This window comes from Lampris incognitus, chromosome 13 (genome assembly GCF_029633865.1).
Source record: "Lampris incognitus isolate fLamInc1 chromosome 13, fLamInc1.hap2, whole genome shotgun sequence".
Taxonomy (NCBI): domain Eukaryota; kingdom Metazoa; phylum Chordata; class Actinopteri; order Lampriformes; family Lampridae; genus Lampris; species Lampris incognitus.
The window spans coordinates 19,201,530-19,227,493 of record NC_079223.1 but is presented as its reverse complement, the minus strand read 5'-3'; the positions used below and the strand labels follow the sequence as shown (position 1 = coordinate 19,227,493).

Here is a 25,964-nt window from a genome sequence, read left to right as displayed (position 1 = left end):
AGTAGATCATAATATCCCAATATTGTTGTATCTATCAGCTTGCGGAGATGAAAGCGTGGCTGGGCTGCATAATGGGTTGTCATCAACATGGCAGATAACCCGTGCTGCATTCCCAGTGGACGATGTAGGCTGTGTTGGGCTTTGTAACAAACCGACTCGTTTCAAAATACAGCCCCTTTTTAATTGCTCGACGTTTCTCTGGAGTAATATACTAAAATTAAAATAATGGGATTAAAATGAATGGTAAACTCATTCACACAAGCAACTAGGGATTAAAGTACTGGGAAAGGTATTTAACTTGACATTAAAATGGTTTCTGAAGTTAAGTGGGGGGGAAAAAAGTAAATAACCGATAACAAGCAGGCTGTGTGGGCAGAATGAAAATAAACGTGGCAGATGGCAGCGGGAGCAATCTGTAGGTTTATCATCCAGCCATTGGTTTCGCCATCGATATATCATCCCAGTTTAACAGCACTCACAGTAAACACCGCACCCTGAAGTGTTTATATGATGTGATACGAGGGAAAGAAAGACAGGAAGAGAAAGATGGCGAATGAGTGAGGAGAGGGGCCACTCATTCCCTATATGATTAATCTAGTGGAAAAAACCCTGTCTGAAAATAGGATGGCAAACTTTGTCAGAAAAGTATGTTTCCAGGGGGCGTCCGCATAGTACAGTGGTCTATTCTGTTGCCTACCAACATGGGGATCGCTGGTTCGAATCCCCGTGTTACCTCCAGCTTGGTTGGGCGTCCCTCCAGACACAACTGGTCGTGTCTGCGGGTGGGAAGCCCGATGTGGGTATGTGTCCTGGTTGCTGCACTAGCGCCTCCTTTGGTCGGTCGGGGCACCTGTTCGGGGGGAGGGAACACGCTACGTCCCCCTGGTGAAACTTCTCACTGTCAGGTGAAAAGAAGCGGCTGGCAACTCCACGTGTATCAGAGGAGGCATGTGGTAGTCTGCAGCCCTCCTCAGATCAGCAGAGGGGGTGGAGGAGCGACCAGGGTGGCTCGGAGAGTGGGGTAATTGGCCAAGAACAATTGGGGTGGGGGGGGGGTATGTTTCCAACATCAAAAGTAATATTAAAAAAGTGAAATACGACATTGCTAAGAGGAGATATATAATGTGCCTGCTGAGTCTGATGTTTATGACACTAACACAGCTTTTATTTTTCCCTTTACATTGTGTTTACTATCCCCTATTGTCACCAGATGTCAATTTAACAAACTGTGTGATGGTTTCATGGTCAGCTGTCCTGGATCCTCCTTTAAGGAGGACCAAGATAGAGAGTTTGTTTTATGAGGTAGAGATCAAGATAAAAAGTCCGAGCTACCGAGTGCAGCAGCAATCCACCAGTGTAGAAAGACAAGCTTGAAACAATGGTAGTGACTCACTCAGTACACCCGGAGATAAAACAGAAATCCCTATGGAAACAACACTGACTGTGCATGTGTTTATATCAAATGGATGAGCAGCATGAAAAGTTGTTCTTGGAAATACGACTGTAGAAGAACCCGTAGGAGACTAACAGCATGTCGAGTGATGAGTGTTCTCAGATGCTGTTGCACCACAAAGGAGTTTTCGACAGACTTTCTGAGGTATTAGATAATGAATATAGCACATTTACAGAATCAATACAAACTATATGTTGAATGAGGAGGCATGAAAGCATGCCTCTTAAACTTGATCTGATTGCTATTAGTCGGATTAAGATTCCCCTGGGCAGACCACAAGCCTGAGATTGCCCAAGACCCAATGAGATTGACCTTAGAGTATCGCATCATATTAAATAAAAACATCAGTGCTGGAAATCTTTTGATTCTGAAACTGATCTCACCTTGGCTCAGAAAATGGTCCATCTTGTCCATGAAGGGCTGCAAGTTTTCTTCCGAGGACACCTTACACACTTTCTGTGTCTCGGCCGAGCATGCTGAGGGAGAAAGGGATGCCCAGAGAGAGTGGAAAAAAATACCCTAAAGTAAATCAGCAAAATCATTATGCATTTTACAATAAAGATTTTCTTTCCCACCAACAAATTCTTTCAACTGGAGCCCATGTTTCATTAGAAATCAGCAAAAAGCCATGGCATACGAGAACGTTTAGTCTTCATCCTGGCCTGGGTTGACTTATTGGATTTCTGTTGAGTAAGCATTTGTAAGCAAAGCCATAAAGACCTATAATGACCCATAAGACACCCCAAAGAGCTGGCGAGGCCCATACTCCCTCTCGGGGGATCCCCAGAGTCACGCTCTACCTGTAGCCGGGGTGGAGCCAGCGCTTTTGTGCCCGAGACCTCGAAGACCGAGCTGCCACGAGGGGCTAAAGGAATGGGGATCAGGGAATGTTTAATGGGGAGGTGGGGACCTGACGAATGGTAATTGGTAGACCATATGGTACCTCCTCTGAAGGTGCAGAGCAAGCTAGTTCCACAGTGCAGCTTGCTGCTGTCCTTTGGACCGGCCAAGCACATCTCTGTGGGCCGTCTACTTATCGAAACCCTCCTCGGGGAACTGTCATCGAAGTCTGCATCTGCTAGAGCATTCATCTGACTCTGCCAGGTAACAGAGAGAGCTCTGCAGATAAGGCATGCGATGATGCATAGGGCCATTGTACTGCACTGCCACTCGCGGTGAAGCAGATGCAGGTCCGTCTCCCCCGTGAGCCACTTCATCTTTATGAATTGCAAATAATGAGCAGCCAAAAGATTGATTGGAGAGGTGGAAAAACAATATTTGGCAAGACAACATGGATCAGGGACGTGATTGGTTTAGCAGTGCAGACACATAAAAAGTGATAGAAAACAGACCGGAGTTTTGAGAAATCATTGTCGATTGAGACGCAAGCAAGCACACGTGCACCTGCATGCACACACACACACACATGAACGCACACACACACACACACACACGAACGCACACACACACGCTCAAACACTCCGCATTGTGTGCGCACAAATTCTTACATACACACACACCTTCCTATCGAAACATACATCAGCTCTTTACCACCTGTAGGCCCCTGAATGCTTGGAAAGTGTTTCAAGTGCTGAGTGAGTTGAGACAGAGAAATGAGAGTAAATATTTCCCCACTGCCTCCTTCATTTGGTGGCACTGGCTTTTTTTTTTCATGATATGCAGGCAGTGAATTTTCAGAAGCTCTCCCAGCCTGCACTGTATAGGAATCCGTTATAAATCCCTTATATGCTTCCTGAGCCAAACTGCAGCTGCATTCAAAACTCAACTTATTTCTTAACATGCCTTCATAGAGTACAGTACTAGTAGCTGGTTAGAGTAATGTCCACAACACATCATAATATGATAATAAAAAAAGAAAAAAAATCCTCCAACTGATTGATCAGTAACTGACCGAATATATGAAGACAGCCATTAAGTAAGTCAACTGATCGGTGAATCACATTTACAACCATATTGGGCAAAGTGATCAAACAGAACATATCCAGACAGACGCGTAGGAATTTTCTGGAGTTCTCTTCAAAACATCCTCATAATCACCTTTCGGGGGATTGTGGTTTTCAGGGTCAGTGAGGTCATTCACTGGATCTTTAAGAAGGTCCCGTTCAGTTTATTGAATCACTGACAGATCTCCGATGAGGTACACAGGTAGAGGAAGTTCTCTGACCTTGCGTCTTCTATATTTTGATCTCTGCTTCATGAGGACAGTACAGGCATGCAGAGTCCAACAGGAGTCTACTTCTGACAACTCACATCTGCTTCTGGTTAGGTCGTCTGTACGACAAACAGATGCTATCTCTCTGTTGACCCGCTCCCACAATCCAAACATGACCATAGCCGGTCACGTTTAAGAGATTTTTTTTCCATGGTAGGGGGAGATATGTGGGCGGATTAATGCATGATTTATGCTTTCATAAATTTCCACATAAAAGTATCATAAACATGATATGACACCTGCCATAGCCAGTGTCGATTTAAGTTTACTACCTGGCAAGCTTGTTGTAAATATGGAGTTTAAAGGTTTTGGATGTGCTCAAAGGGAAGAAAAACATTTGTGGAAAGGTAGTTGGCGGGCATACCGTTGAGGTCTTTTCTCAGTTTGCGGAGGTCCCTAAGAAAGTCCTCGAACTTCATCTGGGAGGCCTGGAAAAGGTCCTGAGGCTCAGGGAGAGGGTAGACACAGGTCTCTCGACCGGCATCCTGGTAGAGCACAACACACATAGACATAAATGTACACGGACACGTGCGCTCACAAACAGCAGCAATGTCATAGCTGATTATCCTCACATGGAAGTAGGCCTCCTCAGTATTCACACAGACACACTCACGTACACGCAATAGGCGCAATCGAAATTGGTGTCTACCATGGCTTACTTACTACTTATCTACTACTTATCTACAGCCCTAAAACTGCCAGTAGGATAAGGCTAAATCCAGGTAATGACCATTAGCTAGTGAGAAGCCATGGTAATCAAAGCATCCGTCCCTCCTGTCCATCAGTGTAACTACAAAGCAATTAGGAGTGCTAGAGCCATGTCATGCAGGTTGACTTTGGCAAGCCACTCTTCACTGAGTTCATCTCATCTGGCGAACCTAATTATTTAGATTAGAGCTCCTTTGGATGCTTTGCCAGTGAGCAAACTGCAGGTTTGAATGAACCCAGACCCAAGCAGCAAGAGACAGAGAGACAGAGAGAGACGGAGAGAGCGCGCAAGGGAGAGAAAGAGTCATTAACAAGAGAGAGAGAGAGAGAGAGAGAGAGAGAGAGAGAGAGAGAGAGAGAGAGAGAGAGAGAGAGAGAGAGAGAGAGAGAGAGAGAGAGAGAGAGAGAGAGAGAGAGAGATTTGTTTCTGCCGTAAACGAGGAAAGGGAAAATAAATAATTTGATAAAGGATAAGCCACGGTATCCTCTGGCAAGAGGGGAGATGAAAAGAGAGGTCTGGAAGGATTTCTAAGCAAATCAGAGTAAAACAAAAAAGTGATTCAAATAAACAGGAACCAAAACATACCTCATCAAAGTGCCTTAGATAGTAAGCAACAATGTAGGACAAAAGACTCTGGGAGTTATCCTGAAAGAAGGAGAAAGATCCAAATAAATAAACCAAAATCCCTTTATTTATTAATCTATTCATTTTAGAGCAGGACGTTTTAATTTGTGAAGGGCAAACAAGTATAAAGACAGCCGTTTTTAGCATTACAGAATATCTCGTGGCGATGGGATGTTACTGTATCAAACCCAACTGTGCTGGACTGGATGTCACAACTCAGAGTGGGCAGACATTTGTAGAATTTTGACAGAGGTTTATTTGAGTTAGCAATTTTATTGATATTGTTTAATAGGGGGTGGTGATGGAAGGTTGTTACTGGATGTGCTGGCTTTTGTCTTGATTGCATGCTTTAATTGAGTGTATTGTAAGTACTGCCCCTTTCCAATAACATACTTTTGCATTACCTGTTGAAAGGTGAGTAAAGTATTATTTTCGAAGATGTGTTATGCCCTTTTCCTTCAATTTTAGTGCCTGTCATGAGTGATTTGTTAACGAGAAAATCTGGGTTGTGCCAAATGGGTGTATGTGAACTAGGTGACATTGTGAAGTTTGTCATTCTATTGACGTTCCACCAGGCTGACAGAGTTGTGGCAATTATGGTGTTTTTAAATCAGTTGTGTTGTTTTAACAGTGTTGCTGAGGAAGGGTAGGTCCTTTATTGCTATCTCTTGGCATTCCATTTGTTCTATAGCCAGCCATAAGGGTTCTGTGGATCCATTTGGCAATATTAGTTCTTCCTGTTTGGTTCGTACTAATGTTAGGTTTAGTATTGTTCTGATCCTGAGGTTGACTGACCTCTACTATCTACCTCTGTTACTCTACCCTGTTTTCGTCTTTTTTTGTCCTCTTTGCTGCTATCTACACCTGAATTTCCCTTCGGGGATGAATAAAGGTTATCTTATCTTATATTGTAGTTGATTCGCTAGGTAATAGTGCTGGTTTTGTCCCCCTTGAGTTTTTGATTTTTGTAATGTAGTCAATTTTATTCTGTGTTTTTTGTTTTTCCAATAGAATTTTTTTATGAGTGTGTCGACTGTTAAACCAATTCACAGTGGGTTGGTCTGGGATCACTGTGAATAGGTAATTGATTTTTGGTAGTATCACCATTTTCAGAGTTAAGATTCGGCCCATGATGGATAGTGGTAACGTCATCCAATGGTTTAATAATGATAATAACGGATTATATTTTTTAGAACTTTATCTAGACACCCAAAATGCTTCACATTGAAGGGGGGGAACTCATCTCAACCACCACCACGGCAACCATTTTGCACCAGAATGCTCACCACACATCAGCTTGAGGTGGAGAGGGAGGAGGAATCATTGAGCGATGGGGGATGATTAGGTGGCCAGATGGAGCGAGCCAGGTTGAGAATTTTTACCAGGATATTGGGGGACCCCCTACTCTTTGCGATACGTGCCATGGAATCTTAAATGACCACAGTGAGTCAGGACCTCGGTTTACCAACTCATCCAAAGGACAGCATCTCTTACAGCACAGTGTCCCTGTCACTGCACTGGGATTTGCTTTTTTGATTAGGACTACAGGGAAGACAGCCCCCTACTGGCCCACCAACACCACTTCCAGCAGCAACTCAGTTTTTCCAGGTCTCCCATCCAACTACTTGCCAAGCACATCCCTGCTTAGCTTCCGTCATTCGGCAGAGCCAGGATACATGTTTGTATGGCTGCCAGCAGCTGGTTTAAGTGGTCTTCTATTGTTTTTAATAATGAAGAGAAGTTGAGATGGAATAATTCTGATAGTTTTGGGGATATTTTTCTACCTAGATATGTTATATTGTCTGTATTGATGGAGAAGGGGGATTCTGAGTTGAAGTACGCCAACTATGCTGACACAGTGGTAAAATAGTTGATTTGTTCCAATTTATTGACTAGCAGAAAAGGTTAGAGCAGACACTGATGATTTTGATAACTTCATTGAGTGATTCATTTGGATTTTGGTTGTTTTGGTGTACAGTGTTCTGTAGCGCCTGCCAGTTGGAACAGGTTATGACCAGGGTGTGATGGGACTGCAGTGATGTTGTCTGCCCATTTCCTGAGTCTGGAGGTGTATACGTCCTGAATGGAGAGCAGGTTGGCACCAGTGATTTTCCCTGCAGACTTAACTGTTCATTGTAGTCTGTCCCTGTCTTATTTGGTGGCTGAACCAAACCAGACAGTGAAGGATGTGCAGAGGACAGACTGGATTATTGCAGTGTAGAACTGAATCAGTGGGCATCTGATTAGGATGCCTCCTGGGCACTTTCCTTTAGTGGTTTACCAGGCATGGCCAACTGGGAGGACACCTCGGGGTAGATCTAGAACTCACTGGAGGGACTACATGTCCAATCTGGCCTGGGAATGCCTTGGGATCCCCCAGGAGGTGCTGGAGGGCATTGCTGGGGAGAGAGACGTCTGGAGTGCCCTACTTAGCTTGCTGCCAGCACGACCCTACCCCGGAGAAGCGGCTGAAGATTAATGAATGAAAGAACTGAATCAGCAGTTCCTGAGGCAGGTTAGATTTCTTGAGGTGGCAGAGAGAATACATCCTCTGCTGGGCCTTTTTGATGATTGTGTCTATGTTAGATGCCCACCTTAGGCCCTGGGAGATTGTGAAACCCAGAAATCTGTAGGTTTTCACTGTAGACACCTTGCTGTTGGAGTGAGGGGGGCAGTGTTGGGGGGCTCCTCCTGAAGTCCACTGTTATCGCCACTGTTTTGAGCATGTTCTGCTCCAGGTTGTTATGGCTGCACCAAAGAGCCAGCTGATCAACCTCCTGTCTATATGCAGACAGGAGGGGGCACCAATGCTGATTGTCAGGGTGCTGGGTGTGATTTTCTCCAGCCTCACTTGCTGCCTCCTGTCTGTTGGGAAGTTATCAATCCACAGGCAGATGGGGGCTGGTACAGTGAGACAGGTGAGTTTGGAGTGGAGGATATCTGGGATGATCGTGTTGAATGCTGAGTTAAGTCCACAAACAGGACCCTTGTGTATGTCCCTGGGGAGTCAAGCCAAGTCAATTTTATTTGTATAGCCCAATATCACAAATTACAAATTTGCCTCAGGGGCTTTACAGAAACACATCATCCTGTCATCAGACCCTCGCATCAGATAAGGAACAACTCCCTAAAAAAAAAAAAAAAGTCGAGGTGTTGGAAGATGTAGTGCAATCCCATGTTGACTGCATCATCCACTGACCTGTTTGCTCGGTACGCAAGCTGCAGGGGATCGAGCAGGGGACCTGTGATTTCCTTCAGGTGGGCCAACACAAGTCTCGAAAGATTTTGTGACCACAGATGTTAGGGCAATGGGCCTGTAGTCATTTAATCCTGTGATACGTAATTTCTTGGGGACATTGCTGATAGTGGAACTCTTGAGGCATGAGGGGACTTCACACAGCTCCAGTGATCTGTGAAAGGTCAGTGTAAAAATGGTGGCCAGCTGGTCAGCACAGACTTTAAGACAAGAGGGTAACACGCCATCCGGGCCCGGTGCCTTCCTGGTTTTCTGTCTCTGGAAGAGCTTGCACATGTCCTCAACACAGAACCTGAGTGTGGCTGGGGGTCAGTGGGGAGGGGAGAGTGGCTGGCTGGGAGTGCAGTTGGTTGTGTATTGTGGCTGGAGAGGGTGAGGGGTGTGAAAGCTTGCTTTTCAAACCTGCAGTAAAACCCATTTAGATCATCAGCCAGTTGATGGTTCCCTGCTGTGTGGGGGGATGGTCTCCTGTAGTTGGTAATGTCTTTCAAACCATTCCAGACTGATGATGGGTCATTGGCAGAAAACCTGTTTTTCAGCTTTGTAGAGTAGCACCTTTTTGCCACTCTGATATCCTTTGTGAGTGTTTTTCTGGCTTGGTTGTACCAGATCCTATTTCAACCCCTGTAGGCTTCCTGTTTGGCCTGATGAAACTACCTGAGTTTTTCTGTGAACCAGAGCTTATTGTTGTTGAAGGTACAGAAAGTTTTGGTGGGCACACACACGTCCTCACAAAAGCTGATGTAAGATGTCACAGTGTCAGTAAGTTCGTCCAAGACTATAGATGAAGCCTCAAAACACTCCAGTCAGTGGAGCTGAGGCAGGCCTGGAGCTCAAGTTTTGACTCATTGGTCCATTTCCTCAGTTGTATTTATTTATTTGGGGGGGGGGTTCTCCGCTTTTCTCCTGATTGTACCTGGCCAATTACCCTACTCTTTCGAGCTGTCCCGGTCGCTGCTCCACCCCCTCTGCCGATCCGGGGAGGGCTGCAGACTACCACATGCCTCCTCCGATACATGTGGAGTCGCCAGACACTTCTTTTCACCTGACAGTGAGGAGTTTCACCAGGGGGACGTAGCACATGGGAGGATCACGCTATTCCCCCCAGTTCCCCTCCCCCCCAAACAGATGCCCTGACTGACCAGAGAAGGCACTAGTGCAGCGAACAGGAAAAATACCCACATCACGCTTCCCTCTCGGCACCACCACTTGTGTCTGTAGGGATGTCCAACCAAGCCGGAGGTAACAGGGGGCTTTGAACTGGCGATCCTTGTGTTGGTAGGCAATGGAATAGACCGCTACGCTACCCAGGTGCCCATTTACTCACAGTTTTAACCATAGGCTTTGCAGATTTTAGTTTCTGCCTGTAGGTTGGGATAAGATGAATCAGATAGTGATCAGAGAGACACAGGGCTGCACAGAGGTCAAAGTGATAGGCACCCTTTAATTTTATGCAGTAATGATCCAGAGTGTTTTTGTCTCTGGTGGAATATTTAACATCCTGTCTGTATTTTGGCAGTTCGTGGTTGAGGCTTATTCTGTCACTTTTGTGTGTTATATTGATTGTTGTGATGCCAGTGATGCTGTTATTTTGATGCACTGTTGCGACTAATGATTTGATAAATAAGGCAAATAGCTGATGATGAGATGAGATGAGATGTCCAGTTTACTCTGTCAAATGCCTTTTCTGCGTCTAATGACAGAGTAACTGTATTGGTTTTGTTTCGATGGGATATGTGCATCAGATTGAAGAGACACAGCCTGCATTAAATAAATCCTGTTTGATTTGGGTGAAAGAGAGATGAAACAATTGGTTCAATTTGAATTGTTAATACTTTACTAATGATATTGATATCTGTGTTGATTAACAATAGGGGGTGATAGCTTGTGCAGAGGGTTGGGTCTTTATTTGGCTAATTTTTTTGTTGTTGTGGATTTCCCCCCCCTTTTTGTCCCCAATTGTACCCGTCCAATTACCCCACTCTTCCGAGCCGTCCCGGTCACTGCCCCACCCCCTCTGCCGATTCGGGGAGGGCTGCAGACTACCACATGCCTCCTCCAATACATGTGAAGTCGCCAGCCGCTTCTTTTCACCTGACAGTTAGGAGTTTCTCCAGGGGAATGTAGCACGTGGGAGGATCACACTATTCCCCCCAGTTCCCCCTCCCCCCTGAACAGGCGCCCCGACCGACCAGAGGAGGTGCTAGTGCAGCAACCAGGACACATACCCACATCCGGCTTCCCACCTGTAGACACAGTCAACTGTGTCTGTAGGGACACCCAACCAAGCCGGAGGTAACACGGGGATTCGAACTGGTGAGCCCCGTGTTGGGAGGCAACGGAATAGACTGCTACGCCACCCGGATACCCTGACTTAAGTAGTATTGAGATGAATGCTGTATTCATATGTTGTGGGTTGGACTTTGATCTTTGTATCTCATCTGCCATTCTAATGAATAAAGGTGGGAGTGTTGGCCAGAAGTGCTTATAGAATTCAGCTGAGAAACCGTCCGGTCCAGGGGCTTTATTGTTTGGCATTTTTTTGAGTGCTTTTTCATATTCTGTATTGGTGTTAGTGGAGTATCCAAGACGTCAGCCCTTATGTTTGTTTAGTGTTGGCAATGTAATTTTATCCAACTGGAGTTGGTGGAAAGTTTGAGTGCTAAGGTAAAGGGTTACCAAGCCAATTTTGTGATATTCGATAAGAATATTAAACAGAATGGCATCTTCTCAACCCCCTGAACAGCCCATGTTCAGTGGTGAAGGTCTCCTTGCGTACCAACGAGGGTTCAGTGTCTCCTTGTCCCTCACATTTCAGCCAATAGGTAAATTTCATAACTGATAGTCATGGTACTAAATTCTGACCGACTAACTTTTACAGAGGTTGGAGAAACCTAAATAAATGCACAGCAGTGGTGATGACATTGGGAATAGTTATTATTAGCAGTAGTAGTGGTACTACACCATTGCTGGTGGCACTTTGCCACTAATATGATTAATCTAATGGCATTGGCTATTACTATTGTGCCTTTACTTAAATGCCATTATTTTCAGTGTGCACCATAGTGCCCTTCCTCTAACACAGCACTTTATATTTTATGCTCTTATGACAAAAGTTTGCCTATTATACTGTACCACTGAAACAATTGGTTGATTACTCAATTAGTCTGTTGACAGAACATTTATCAATTATACATTTGGTAATCAATTAATTGTTTTAGGGACTTGTGCCCAACATTTACTGGTTACAGCTTCAGAAATGCTAAGATTTGCTTGCATTTCTCCAGTTCATGTCATAATAAACTGAATACTTTAGGGATTTTTCTGGCTGCTGGTCAGACTAAGTAAACAGTTGTAAGACACAACTTTGCGCCCTGGGAACTTGTAATGGGCATCTGTCATTATTTTTGACATTTTATAGAATAAATTATTAATCGGTTAATTGAAACAATAATGGATAGATTAATCAATAATGAAAATAATCATCAGTTGCTACCCTATTATATTGCTATGTGGCAATGTAAATCTACTTAGACCATCAGGAGGCCTTGAATAGGAGAATCAAAGTACAAAGATGCACCTACACTAAATGCACTTCACGTGACATGCACTCGGCTATTATTACTTATTACTTATGGCCGGTAGCCATACCAACATGTACCCTGGCTCTGCAAAATGATGGAAGCTAAGCGGGTATGGGCTTGGCTAGTACTTGGATGGGAGACCTCCCAGGAAAACTGAGTCGCTGCCAGAAGTGGTGTTGGTGGGCCAGTAGAGGGAAGTCTTCCCCCTGGTCCTAACAAACACAACAAATATCAAATCCCAATGCCCCAGTGCAGTGATGGGGACACTGTGCTGTAGGAGATGCCGTCCTTCGGATGGGACGTTAAACTGAAGTCCTGACTCACTGTGGTCATTAAGGATCCCATGGCACTTATCACAAAGAGTAGGGGGTTCCCCGGTGTCCTGGCAAAATTCCCAACCTGGCTCTCTTCATGTGGTCACCTAATCATCCCCTTATGTAACTGGCTCAATGATTCCTCCCTCTCCACCTCAAGCTGATGTGTGGTGAGCGTTCTGGTGCAAAATGGCTGCCGTGCGTCACCCAAGTGGGTGCTACATATTGGTGGTGGTTGAAGTGAGTTACCCCCGTCAATGTGAAGCGCTTTGGGTGTCTAGATAAGGGCGATATATAAATGTAATGATTATTATTATTATCATTATTACCAGTTGTACTGCTACTACTGCTACTTCACATAGTACTACAATGATATGATTACGATCTAGCATGCCATCATGCCAGTTGGTACCACTAAATCTGCTAACTGCTGACTCTGTTGTAAGGGTGTCTGGCAAGTGAGTAATGTAAATATAAATGCACCACTTGTAATGCTGTTATTTCTCTTTAATAATGCAATGGTGTGTTACTGCCATTTCATAAAGGTTTTAAGCCACTAGCAACAATGTTTGATGGTTAATATAAATCCGCGAAGAGGTTTTGTTGATCTCACAAAGCACATCTCATTTGATAGAGCCTTTCTTCAATATAATTCATCATTATTAATGACAATGAGGACGAACCAAGGAAGGGGGTTTATGAAGGTACTGTACATATATCACATGATCTTGTCTACTATCCAATAAACCTGGTGCAGACTGTAGCCTCCTCATGAATCTGTTGATTTTTTTTCCCCAACTTTTTTTTCACTTAATGTTGTAAAGTCAATTTAAACAATGTTGGTGTGTAAATTATCTATATCACTCACCAGAGCATAATCTCTAATCTCATTTATCTTTAATATAAACAACAGCCTTGCTTCATTTTTTTTTTAAATCAATATGATAAAATGTGAAAACAACTTTAAAATATTGAAACCTGCACACATAAGCTAAGATAAACTAAGCTAAGCTAAGCTAAGACAAGATAATATAAGATAGATAAGATCGGACTATATTTTTCCTTGTGGTAAAATTGTAAACAGTTAACAGCTTTAAAAGCACGTATAAGGGCCTTTGAATTATTCATTTATTGTAAAATCCATCTCTATATCACTATATCACTCTATATCATCCATCTCATACTGGTCTAGTAACCAGCTATATATCACTGGTCATTTAGTCCCCTTTGAGTTAGTAGCCTGAGATCCTTGAGGATGATGAGGCCCTCTCAGTCAGTGTTCCTGTGCTCTTCTCTCTCAAATCCCTGTTAAATAAATGCTTTTATAAACTCACTGTAATTAAGATGTTTAGTTATGTTTTGTACTTGCGTTTTTATTCGCTTTTGTTTCTTTGTTTTAAAACCGATTTCAATTTTGCTTTGGTTCCTTGAATGCTGTTTGTTGGGCTAGCTTTGCTGTCTGTTTCGTTTGCTTTGGTTTATATCTAAAAATCACTGTTTTATTTCCTATTGTGAACCACTTATTATTCTTATTAACAGAAATGAATGGCTTCTGTCTACTGTCAAGCCTAAATGGCCACTGTCGAAATGTGAAGGGAGGTGTGTGCTTACACAGTAACAGAAACAGTACTTACGCTGCTCTTAACGTCCTTGAGTTTTGGGAGGATGTCCAAAGTGAAACCGTCGGCTTGGCCTCGAGATCGATTCCCACCATTCATATAGTTACCAAAAGCCAACACCAGGCCCAGCACCTGCATCACGTAATTCCCATTTTGGAGAGTCTAGTTCAAGCACGTAAACACACACACACACACACACACACACACACACACACACACACACACACACGAGTGTCTAGGATAAAAGATTGTGTGCAGCAGGCGGTGGGGTTTGAGCCTATTGGTTGGGGTGCAGGGACAGTGAGGGTGAGCTCATCTAGAGTCTAGACAACAGGGAACACCTGTATCTAATTAACATCTCACTCTATTCTGGTTATGTCTTTATACAACAGTTGTTTGTGATCAAGAGATCTGATTGGCTGACAGCCATGCCATGGGTCAATTATTATAATACCACGGGAGCCTCGTCACTTCACCTGTTTTATTCCACATCTAACAACCGACTACAATGGCTGGCATCGAGTGTCCTTGTTATCAATGGGTAGGATTCAAAATATCCATTAAATATCCAAACAGCCCGACTCAAACAATGCACAAGAATGTTTTTTTCTGATGCTAACACATGTCGCGGCACACACCTTTTACTCCAACTGCCCAATGAACAGCAGTGTGCAGATTAATTTACATATATATGCAAAAATAATTTCATACAGGTCGACGATGGTGTAGCGGTCTAAGCATCGGCTTTGTGTCGATCCAGTTGCCCACTGGGGACCAGGGGTTCGCGCCCCGTTCTCGTCAGATCCGGCTATGGCTGGACTTGATGAAGCAGCAATAATTGGCAACGCTGTCTTCAGGAGGGGGGCGGAGTCGGCTTGTGTTCGTCACATGAATGCAACTCGGTGTGTGCTGGAAAAAGCAGTGGTTCGGCATAGAGTTGCCTTGTCACGAAAGTGGCGAAGAGTCTCCTTCGAGACTGCCAACCGGAGGGATGCAGTTGGCGAACGCATACAGTACGAGGGTGGGTGTTTGAATTAAAATAGGGATCGATTGGCCACTAAATTGGGTGAAAAAGGGGAAAAATCATAAATTAAAAAAAAAATGTCATACCTAAAATGCAGCAAACTACCTAGCAGTGTTTACTAATGTTAGTTATTCTAATGATGCGATGTATTTATTTATATATTTTTTTACCCCTCCCCCTTTTCTCCCCAATTGTATCCGGCCAATTACCCCAGTCTTCCAAGCCGTCCCGGTCGCTGCTCCACCCCCTCTGCCGATCCGGGGAGGGCTGCAGACTACCACATGCCTCTTCCAATACACGTGGAGTCACCAGCCGCTTCTTTTCACCTGACAGTGAGGAGTTTCGCCAGGGGGATGTAGCACGTGGGAGGATCACGCTATTCCCCCCAGTTCCCCCTCCCCTCCGAACAGGCGCCCTGACCGACCAGAGGAGGCGCTAGTGCAGCAACCAGGACACGTACCCACATCTGGCTTCCAACCTGCAGGCACGGCCAATTGTGTCTGTAGGGACGCCCAACCAAGCCGGAGGTAACACGGGGATTAGATCCGGCGATCCCTGTGTTGGTTGGCAACGGAATAGACCACCATGTCACCCGCACGCCCATAATGATGCTATTTCTATGGTTAAAGAGTGTTAATTTGGTTAAGTGTTACTAGCTAGCATTAAGACATAAGATGGCATCATTTGTTTCCACTACTGCTTAATATGTCGCTTGATTGCACAGCAACAAGCCACTTATGCTCGATTTATTGGTGGAAGAAATCAGCAATGCAAAAAAAAGTTCATTTTCTTTATTTCGTAAAACTTTTGCATGAAAAGCAAGAGGACACTTGAGGTTGTGCTTTATCACAACAGCTCCTGCCTGTGACCAAATCACAGCTGCGATGTTGTATATAATAACACACTCCCTCTGGTGTGTGTCAGTGTGAGCAGGAAGAAAAGCCTTTGGATTGTGTGCTTTATGGAGGAGGAAAATGGTAAACCTCGTGAAGCCCTGAAATAGGGAACATTATCTTTTTTTTTTTTTTTTTTAATTTATTTCTGATTTTTCCCTTTTTTCTCCCAATTTAGTGGCCAATTGATCCCTATTTTAATTCAAACACCCACCCTCGTATTGCATGCGTTCGCCAACTGCATCTCTCCGGCCGGCAGTCTCGAAGGAAAGCGCCTCCCCACTTTCGTGACAAGGCGAATCCAAGCCGAACCACTGTTTTTCCGACACACACAGAGATGCATTCACATGACGAACACAAGCCGACTCCGCCCCCCTCCCGAAGACAGCGTTGCCAATGATTGCTGCTTCACCGAGTCCGGCCATAGTCGGATCTGACGAGACCGGGGCGCGAACCCCAGTCCCCAGTGGGCAACTGCATCGACACCAAGCCGATGCTTAGACCGCTACGCCACCGCGGACAAATAGGGAACATTATCAAGGGGCTGAACTCAATTGCATTTTCCCAAAAGGGGAATATTTAATTAAAGTGCTGTGTGGTATGTTTTTTTTTTTTTTTTAAACCCAGCCACTGAGGATGCACAAGCCAGTGCATCCTTAGTGCCGGTCCCAAGCCCGGACAAATGGGGAGGGTTGCGTCAGGAAGGGCATCAGGCGTAAAATCTTTGCCAAATCAAATATGCGGATCATAAATAAGACTTACATACCGGATTGGTCGAGGCCCGGGTTACCAACGACCGCCACCGGTACTGTTAACCAGCAGGGTGTTGGTGGAAACTATGCTACTGTTGGGCGAAGGAGAAGGAGAGGGGGAAAGCATGTCCAGAGGCAGCTAGAGAGGAGGAAGGGTAGGCATGTGGAGGTGAGAGTTGGAACTTTGAATGTTGGCACTATGACTGGTAAAGGGAGAGAGCTGGCTGACATGATGGAAAGAAGAAAGGTAGGCATACTGTGTGTGCAAGAGACTAGGTGGAAGGGGAGTAAGGCCAGGAGTATCGGAGGTAGGTTCAAACTCTTCTACCATGGTGTGAATGGGAGGAGTAATGGGGTAGGGGTAATTCTGAAGCAAGAGTATGTCAAGAGCGTGCTGGAGGTGAAGAGAGTGTCAGACAAAGTGATGAGTATGAAGCTGGAAATTGAAGGTTTATTGCTGAATGTTATCAGTGCATATGCCCAGCAAGTTGGGTGTGAGATGGATGAAAAAGAAGAATTCTGGAGTGAGTTGGATGACATGGTGGAGAGGGTACCCAAGGAGGAGAGAGTGGTGATTGGAGCGGACTTCAATGGACATGTTGGTGAAGGGAACAGAGGTGATGAGGAGGTGATGGGAAAGTATGGAGTCAAGAAGAGAAATGTGGAAGGACAGATGGTGGTCGATTTTGCGAAAAGGATGGAAATGGCTGTGGTGAATACATATTTCAAGAAGAGGGAGGAACACAGGGTGACGTACAAGAGTGGAGGAAAGTGCACACAGGTGGACTATATCTTATGTAGAAGGCGCCATCTAAAAGGGATTGGAGACTGCAAGGTGGTGACAGGGGAGAACGTAGCTAGGCAGCATCGGATGGTGGTCTGTAGGATGACTTTGGAGACCAAGAAGAGGAAGCGAGTGAAGACACAGCCGAAGATCAAATGGTGGAAGTTGAAGAAGGAAGACTGTTGTGTGGAGTTCAGGCAGGAGTTAAGACAGGCACTGGATGGTAGTGAAGAGTTGCCAGATGGCTGGACAACCACTGCAGAAATAGTGAGGGAGACAGCTAGGAAGGTACTTGGTGTGTCATCAGGACAGAGGAAGGAAGACAAGGAGACTTGGTGGTGGAATGAGGAAGTACAGCAAATTATACAGAGGAAAAGGTTGGCAAAGAAGAAGTGGGATAGTAAGAGAGATGAAGAAAGTAGACAGGAGTACAAGGAGATGCAGCGTAAAGCAAAGAGAGAGGTGGCAAAGGCAAAGGAAAAGGCGTATGGTGAGTTGTATGACAGATTAGACACTAAGGAAGGAGAAAAGGACTTGTACCGATTGGCTAGACAGAGGGACCAAGCTGCAAAGGATGTGCAGCAAGTTAGGGCGATCAAGGATAGAGATGGAAATGTGCTGACAAGCGAGGAGAGTGTGCTAAGAAGGTGGAAGGAGTACTTTGAGGGGCTGATGAATGAAGAAAATGAGAGAGAGAGAAGGTTGGATGATGTAGGGATAGTGAATCAGGAAGTTCAGCGGATTAGCAAGGAGGAAGTGAGGGCAGCTATGAAGAGGATGAAGAATGGAAAGGCAGTTGGTCCTGATGACATACCTGTGGAGGCATGGAGATGTTTAGGAGAGATGGCAGTGGAGTTTTTAACTAGATTGTTTAACACAATCCTGGAAAGTGAGAGGATGCCTGAGGAGTGGAGAAGAAGCATACTGGTACCGATTTTCAAGAACAAGGGCGATGTGCAGAACTGTAACAACTACAGAATTATAAAGTTGATCAGCCACAGCATGAAGATTTGGGAAAGAGTAATAGAAGCTAGGTTAAGAGGAGAGGTGACGATCAGCGAGCAACAGTATGGTTTCATGCCACGAAAGAGCACCACAGATGTGATGTTTGCTTTGAGAATGTTGATTGAGAAGTATAGAGAAGGCCAGAAAGAGTTGCATTGTGTCTTTGTAGATCTAGATAAAGCTTATGACAGAGTGCCGAAAGAGGAGGTGTGGTATTGTACGAGGAGTTGCAGATAAGTATGTAGGAGTGGTGCAGGATACGTATGAGGGAAGTGTGACAATGGTGAGGTGTGCGGTTGGAATGACAGATGGGTTCAAGGTGGAGGTGGGATTACATCAAGGATCGGCTCTGAGCCCTTTCTTGTTTGCAATGGTGATGGACAGGTTGACGGACAAGATCAGGCAGGAGTCTCCATGGACGATGATGTTCGCGGATGACATTGTGATCTGTAGCGAGAGTAGGGTGCAGGTTGAGGAGAGCCTGGAGAGGTGGAGGTATGCACTGGAGAGAAGAGGAATGAAAGTCAGTAGGAGCAAGACGGAATACCTATGCGTGAATGAGAGAGAGGACAGTGGAATGGTCAGGACGCAAGGAGTGGAGGTGACAAAGGCATTTGAGTTTAAATACTTGGGGTCAACTGTCCAAAGTAACGGGGAGTGCAGTAGAGAGGTGAAAAAGAGAGTGCAGGCAGGTTGGAGTGGGTGGAGAAGTGTGTCAGGAGTGATTTGCGACAGAAGGGTATCAGCAAGAGTTAAAGGGAAAGTTTACAAGATAGTTGTGAGACCAGCTATGTTATATGGTTTGGAGACAGTGGCACTGACGAAAAGACAGGAGGCGGAGCTGGAGGTGGCAGAGTTGAAGATGCTAAGATTTTCACTGGGAGTAATGAAGAAGGACAGGATTAGGAACGATTATATTAGAGGGACCGCTCAGGTTGGACGGTTTGGAGACAAAGCAAGAGAGGCAAGATTGAGATGGCTTGGACATGTGTGGAGGAGAGATGCTGAGTATATTGGGAGAAGGATGCTGAATATGGAGCTGCCAGGGAAGAGGAGAAGAGGAAGGCCAAAGAGGAGGTTTATGGATGTGGTGAGGGAAGACATGCAGGTGGCTGGTGTGACAGAGGAAGACACAGAAGACAGGAAGAAATGGAAACGGATGATCCGCTGTGGCGACCCCTAACGGGAGCAGCCGAAAGTAGTAGTAGTAGCTGTGTGGTATGTTTTTATGTGAAAACATATACAATAAATCAGAATGCCCCTCTCGGCCTTACCTTGCAAACTCTCTGAAGGATTTCTAATTTACGAACGACTGAGGAGATGCACTCGTGGAAGGTGCACTGAAAAAGGATGCAGAAAACCCGTTCAGAGAAGTTGGGGATTTGAGACAACTGGAAGAGGAACCTGATGAAAGGATGAAGACATGTCAAATACAAACACCACAAAGCATCTGTTTTCCTCATTTCAGACCTCTGTGAAACTGAAGATTTTTGCACCTGAAAAATGTAGTCTAGAGGGTAGATGCATTCTTACTGTTCAGGTTTGTCCAGTGGCTTGGCATCGTCCTTGTCTTTGGCTGAGTTGATTTGCTTTTCAATCTTATCCAGCTCATCGTCTTGGGCTCTCTGTCATTTGAGAAAAAAGTGAAGACTGCATTTGGGTACAATGAAAAGCACCCAAAGTGTACTCTGACTATCACAGTTATGAAAACTCAAACATTGACAACTGACTTCAGTTGGGTTTTTTTTGAGGGGGGGGGGGTTTACCCCTTTTTCTTCATTCCCCCCCCCCCCGCTTTTTCCTCCCCAATTGTACCCAGCCAATTACCCCACTCTTCCGAGCCATCCCGGTCACTGCTCCACCCCCTCTGCTGATCCGGGGAGGGCTGCAGACTACCACATGCCTCCTCCGATACATGTGGAGTCGCCAGCCGCTTCGTTTCACCTGACAGTGAGGCGTTTCGCCAGGGGGACGTAGCACATGGGAGGATCACGCTATTCCCCCCAATTACCCCTCCCCACCGAACAGGCGCCCCAACTGACCAGAGGAGACGCTAGTGAAGCGACCAGGACACATACCCACATCCGGCTTCCCACCCGCAGACACGGCAAACTGTGTCTGTAGGGATGCCCGACCAAGCTGGAGGTAACACAGGGATTCGAACCGGAGCTCCTCGTGTTGGTAGGCAGGAATAGGAATAGGAGTAGAAATAGACCGCTACACTACCCGGACGCCTCACTGACTCAAACCACCAAGAATCAAAGCAAAACGTATGCTGACCAAACATGTAGCATGTGTGTTTCATCGGGATGCAGGTTTGATGCAAATTCAATTCAAAGAAGCATTTTTCTAAAACTGGGCAACAGATGGCAAAACTTCATACTACTGAATTTGAGAAATTACAGTATTGTATTACCAAAGATGTGCAGGCCAAGCAATATTATCTCTCTCTGGAAGAAAAAAAAAAAACTTAAAAAATTCAACTTAAATTGAACACAGCTCAGGTGGTTGTGAGAGAAAAAAAAAGAAACACGTGGTTTTGCAAATTCATTCTCATCACTCCCAAGTTTCCCATCACGCGGTGGCATCTCACATCAAAGACCACGGCTCTATTAAACATTTGAGTCTTATCTAGGGTTGTTTATTTCCACAGATATGGACCACAAACCAACAAACTTCACATACAGTCCATGATTTCCTAAACAGAGGGGTGTTTGCATATAACTCAAGGCTCTGCCAGCCAACATGTGTAAGTTGCATAAACACTTAAAATTAGAAGACCAAAGTATTGTACAATATAATCTGTCAATCAGCCGGCATTCCAACCTATTACCCTGCTGTCGGGCCTCTGACCACAGTTTTATACAAGGTGGTTTCAAAGAAGGAGAGGCCAGAAATGCCCCATCGTTTCATAAGAGACGAAGACAATGGTTGTTAATGTGCCCGACGCAGACTGGCCAAACCATAAAAGCATCCGCAAAGACCGAATGTAAATACTCCCTCCAGATTCCATAGACCCTCCAGCTACAGCCCGAGATATTAGTCTTTTTCTCACCACTTTCTTCTCCTCACTTTCTTTGATCTATCTGTCTGTCTCCCTGTCTCTCCATCTCGCCGTCTCTCTGTCTTCTCTTTCTTCGTTTCACATGCTCACATGGATTCGTGGACAACATCAAACATCGGCATCAAACGCAACGAGGGGCCGATTAGTATTCAACACACCACACTGCCTTCTGTCAACGAGGGCAAGCTCCGCTTCGCCTTGTCCTGAGATGTTTTCAAGTGTAAATACATTTAACACAAAGCAGACCCTTCTCAAAGAGCAGCGGCGGAGCCTGGCAATGTGTGGTGTAATTGGGGACAAGTAGGCATTAGCGTGTGATCTTTGAATTGTTGGGGCATGTTGCGCGGGTTGTTAGCATGAGAAATACAGTCCCATGTGGAATATCAAATGCACCGGAAAGTATAGGTTGATATTTTGCAATGCCAGAGTTTTACCAGTAGGCCAAGTGGTATTCATTAGCCTGGTCTGCAGTGCAGGGCTAAACAGAGCCAGCCGGGGCTTAATCATTATTTATATCAATCAATTTTCACTGAAACAACATGTCTGTGATTCTATCTATACTGTGTTGCCTGCAGTGGACTTTCCAGAGAACAAATTGTATTTTACGTCCCATGTTATGAAAATTCATAACCCAACTCCAACTGGCATGGCCATGTTGTGCAGAGATAAAGCATGAGAGCACAATTTATAGGCTGGTAGTTTTTAGGAGGCGCGATCGGACCATGTTTTTTACCCACTTTCGCAACATTTGGCTACTGCAGCTAAAGGGAGCTTCTGAACATTTGACGGGCTGAAAACTGGGCTCACATTATGGCTTGGGACATTAGTGAGTGGGGAGGAGGCAGTGTCCCGCTATCGCTGTGACCTCTTAACTGGCTGTGGCTTATTGTTCAAAGGACATGAGGGGCTATAATCCCACCACTCACAGACTAAACAGCGCTATTTCTCAATGCACATGTGCATGCATCTGTGTCAGTGCATTTGTGCGTGTGCGCATCATATGCTGCTAACAAACGCAGCCTCTACATATATGTTCGTATCTGCACATTTGTATTTGTCCTAATGCTTGTTGGTGTTTATGTTTGTGTGTGAGAGACAGCGGGGGGAGGGGGGACAGAGTGAAGGAGAGAGCGGGACAGAGAGAAATAAGGGTAGTTGTCTGTGTGATCTAACTTGTAGCGCATTGAGCGAGGATGTAACCATTAGAAGCCCCTCTCATTCCTAAAGACAGGCTGGCTGTGCTGCCAACTGTGGTTTAGGGGGCTGGAGACCCACAGACAGGATGGAGTCGCGCAATACAAAAGAGAAACAATTTGGCTCCTCGACTCAATAACACAGCCTGAGGCTACGAGGGAGAGAGAGGCGGTCGAGAGGGGGGGGGTTGCAGTCTGGGTGGGGGGGTGGGGGGGGTGGAGAGGTTGGAAGCCTTTTGATCCTCAGTTATGACACATTGGTTCATAACTACAGCGTGTCTCAAGCCTCAGTCTCATTCTCATGATCAGCATTATTAATACGCCTCTGGCAGCCAAAGGTCCAAGCTTTTCCTGTGAAGCCATGCCAAAAAGCCATTCACAGGAATTTCACAGCATTTTAAAACTGTATCACAGATGAAATGGGGAAAACATGCCCCTTTTCATGTTCCATTATTTATTGACATAACTTTCTATGGGTTGTGAAGTATTTCCACTGAGAGAGGGCGATTTTTCTATCAGCAAAGTCTGATGAATATGGATTTGCCGAACGCAGAGATCCCCTCATTGCCAAAATGGAGTCATATTGTGAAGTGGTGATGACAGCTCCGTAATTCATTTCATGCTAATGTCTTACAGCACAATGCAGTCATTTCACTTGGCAACGCGCCACATCGTATGAACACGATATCCAGATATTTCTATCTAAACCACACTGGCACTTTCAAGAAGAGCTATGTCACAATCGCAAGGGATTCCTCTCAACTCCGTGTCCTCTATACAATAGCGGTATTGGGACATTGGAGTCAAACCTGATTCAAAGTAGAAAAAGACACACTTACTATGTGAAAACCTTGGTCCCTGTCCAGGCCGGCTGACACATAAAAACAGGCCTGACTGTGTCGCCAAACAACACACATACCAGTAGGTTTTGTGGTTCGTCTGTTTATTTTGGCATCGATTGCACACTTCCTTTAGCTCATCCTTTCAAGTGGAAGAAGGAATATGAACTCCAGATAGCGAGGCATGTCCACAGTCTACCAGCCCCTCTGACTGACACACCGTGAAAACCATCTAGCTTATTATCACAGAAGTAGCTTCATTTCCTTTAATTAATAACTGACTCTTTTTCTATGCGCCATGTACAAAAGTTCACCTTTGATTGTCCATAGGAACTTGGGAAGGAATTTTTCGATGGATGGGAATGAGGCCCTGCACGGTTTACAGTCAGGAAAGAGCCAAGAAAAACAAAGGTAATTGCTGTTGAATGATTTCTATTCATTCAGTTGATAACATGGCTCCTTGAGACTCTTCTTAGGTTTCCTTATATAATAAGCAATTGCTTATTATTCATATATGGCATGAAATGTGTAACCCCAAACCATGCTATCTGTCACAAGCAAACATTTTCAAAATAATAGTTTCACAGCAAATTGCAAAGCGAAAACAGCAAACGATCAGTAGGACACTGATACGAAATGCTTTTTCGTGCCACCAAGAGCCCAGCAGACCGATATTAGGCATTTTGCTCGTGCCCTTCCCTTGTCAGCCTTCTGGAAATCTGTGTTTGAAACACTTTCTGCTATTACTGCCTGGTTCGTAGACTTGAAAATGGTCTACAGGCGGCTCTGGCAGTCTGCCAGCAGGGTCAGCCCCGACACTGTTGTTTTATACTTTCTCTCCAGCTTTGTTGCCTTCTCAGCTTTGCCTGCAAGGCATCTAATTTTAATCAACCCTAAAGTAGATCCCCCCGCCACCCAACCCCCTACTGCCACCATCACCATGCATGCTGGGTTGTGGACGTTTTCCAATTAACACAGCTTGAAACAAAAATAACATTATGTAGATAAAGGCCAAGTTTGGACGGGCCTGGAGAACATAATCTCAAAATATACCTACAGCACCTGGTTCTTTCATTCTGACAGGGAGAATTTTATGCATACACCTGCAGTGCATAAAATGGTGACTGAGATGTACCATATATCACATATGTACATTCAAACATGCCACCCATTCTCTCCTTGTCTAGCACCATTAGGTCATCTGGGGATGGCCTATTGGCTGTCCCGAGAGTTAGAGCAAAATATGGGGAGGCAGCGTTTCATTATCATGCTACACAGACCTGGAATAACCTTCCAGATGATATCAGACAAGCTCCGACCCCAGCCACTTTTAAATCAAAGTTAAAAACGTTCCTATTTTGTACTGCTTACCTTGCCCTGTAGCATTTTTTTTAGCTAAATAGCCTTTAGCTTAACTAGTTTACTTTTAAGTCTTTTATCCATCGTATTTTTTGTCTGTACTTCTGCACTTTTTTAAGATTTTTAATTGTAAAAATTGTATATATTTTACCTTTGTAATTTTGTCACTCTGTAAAGCACTTTGAATTGCCCTAATGTATGAAATGTGCTGTGCAAATAAAATTGCCTTGCCTTGCCTTGTCTTCTTACCTCCTTCTCTCACCTGCATCCCCCAATTTGCATTTCGCTTTGGTTTGCATTCATCAAGTGATTTTCTTTGATGTTACTCATTTTTGAAAATATTTTATATATCCATCAATCCATTACCCAAGCCGCTTATTCCAATCAGGGTTGCGGGATTCTGGAGCCTATTCCAGCAGTCATTGGGTGACAGGTGGGGAGACACCCTGTACACGTTGCCAGTCCATCACAGGGCCGGCACACAAACACACACACACACACACACACACACACACACACACACACACACACACACACACACACAAACCTAAGGACAATTCAATATGGCTGATCCACCTGACCTACATGTCTTTGGACTGTGGGAGGAAACTGGAGCACCCGGAGGAAACCCATGCAGACATGGGGAGAACATAAAAACGCCACACAGAGGACGACCCGGGATGACCCCCAAGGTTGGACAACCCTGGGGCTCGAACCCAGGACCTTCTTGCTGTGAGGTGACCACGCTAACCGTTGCGCCACCTTGCCACCTATTATATACCCTAAAAAAACAGAAATGAGAAAACATTATTTTTATTTTTCCTGGGTCTCAGGAGAATATATATATATACTATATATCCCTGTGGTGGAGTGGCAGCCTGTCCAGGGTGTCTCTCCACCTGCCACCCAATGACTGCTGTGATAGGCTCCAGCATCCTGTGACCCCAATTGGGATAAGCAGCTTGGATAATGAATATACATATATACATATATGTGTGTGTGTGTGTATTACATAACTACTGCATGCTTGTGGTATTTGTGTTCATGTCTGACCTTCAAACGGAGCTCATCATGTAACATAAAGCTGAAGAAAACAGCTCCTATTTTCAATTAAGATTAAGTTGTTCTTGTGGCTCAACAATGTCTGAGAGGTTGAATTTGAGATTTATGCATTACAGTGATGGCGTATCGGCTCATAGCTATTGTTCTAGTCGTGCCCCCCTGATGATCCATTTATGGAAGTCATAGTAAGAAAAGTT

General features: G+C 44.9%; 1 protein-coding gene across 1 annotated transcript in view; it reads right to left on the bottom strand.

The window, feature by feature from the left end:
* The window catches only part of fmn2a (formin 2a), a 74,010-nt gene that overhangs the window by 6,318 nt on the left and 41,728 nt on the right, over positions 1-25,964 (bottom strand). Inside the window, 6 exon segments of the mRNA XM_056292303.1 lie at positions 1,837-1,929; positions 4,051-4,171; positions 4,981-5,040; positions 13,808-13,954; positions 19,525-19,654; positions 19,784-19,875. Coding sequence (XP_056148278.1) covers positions 1,837-1,929; positions 4,051-4,171; positions 4,981-5,040; positions 13,808-13,954; positions 19,525-19,654; positions 19,784-19,875 — 643 coding nt within the window.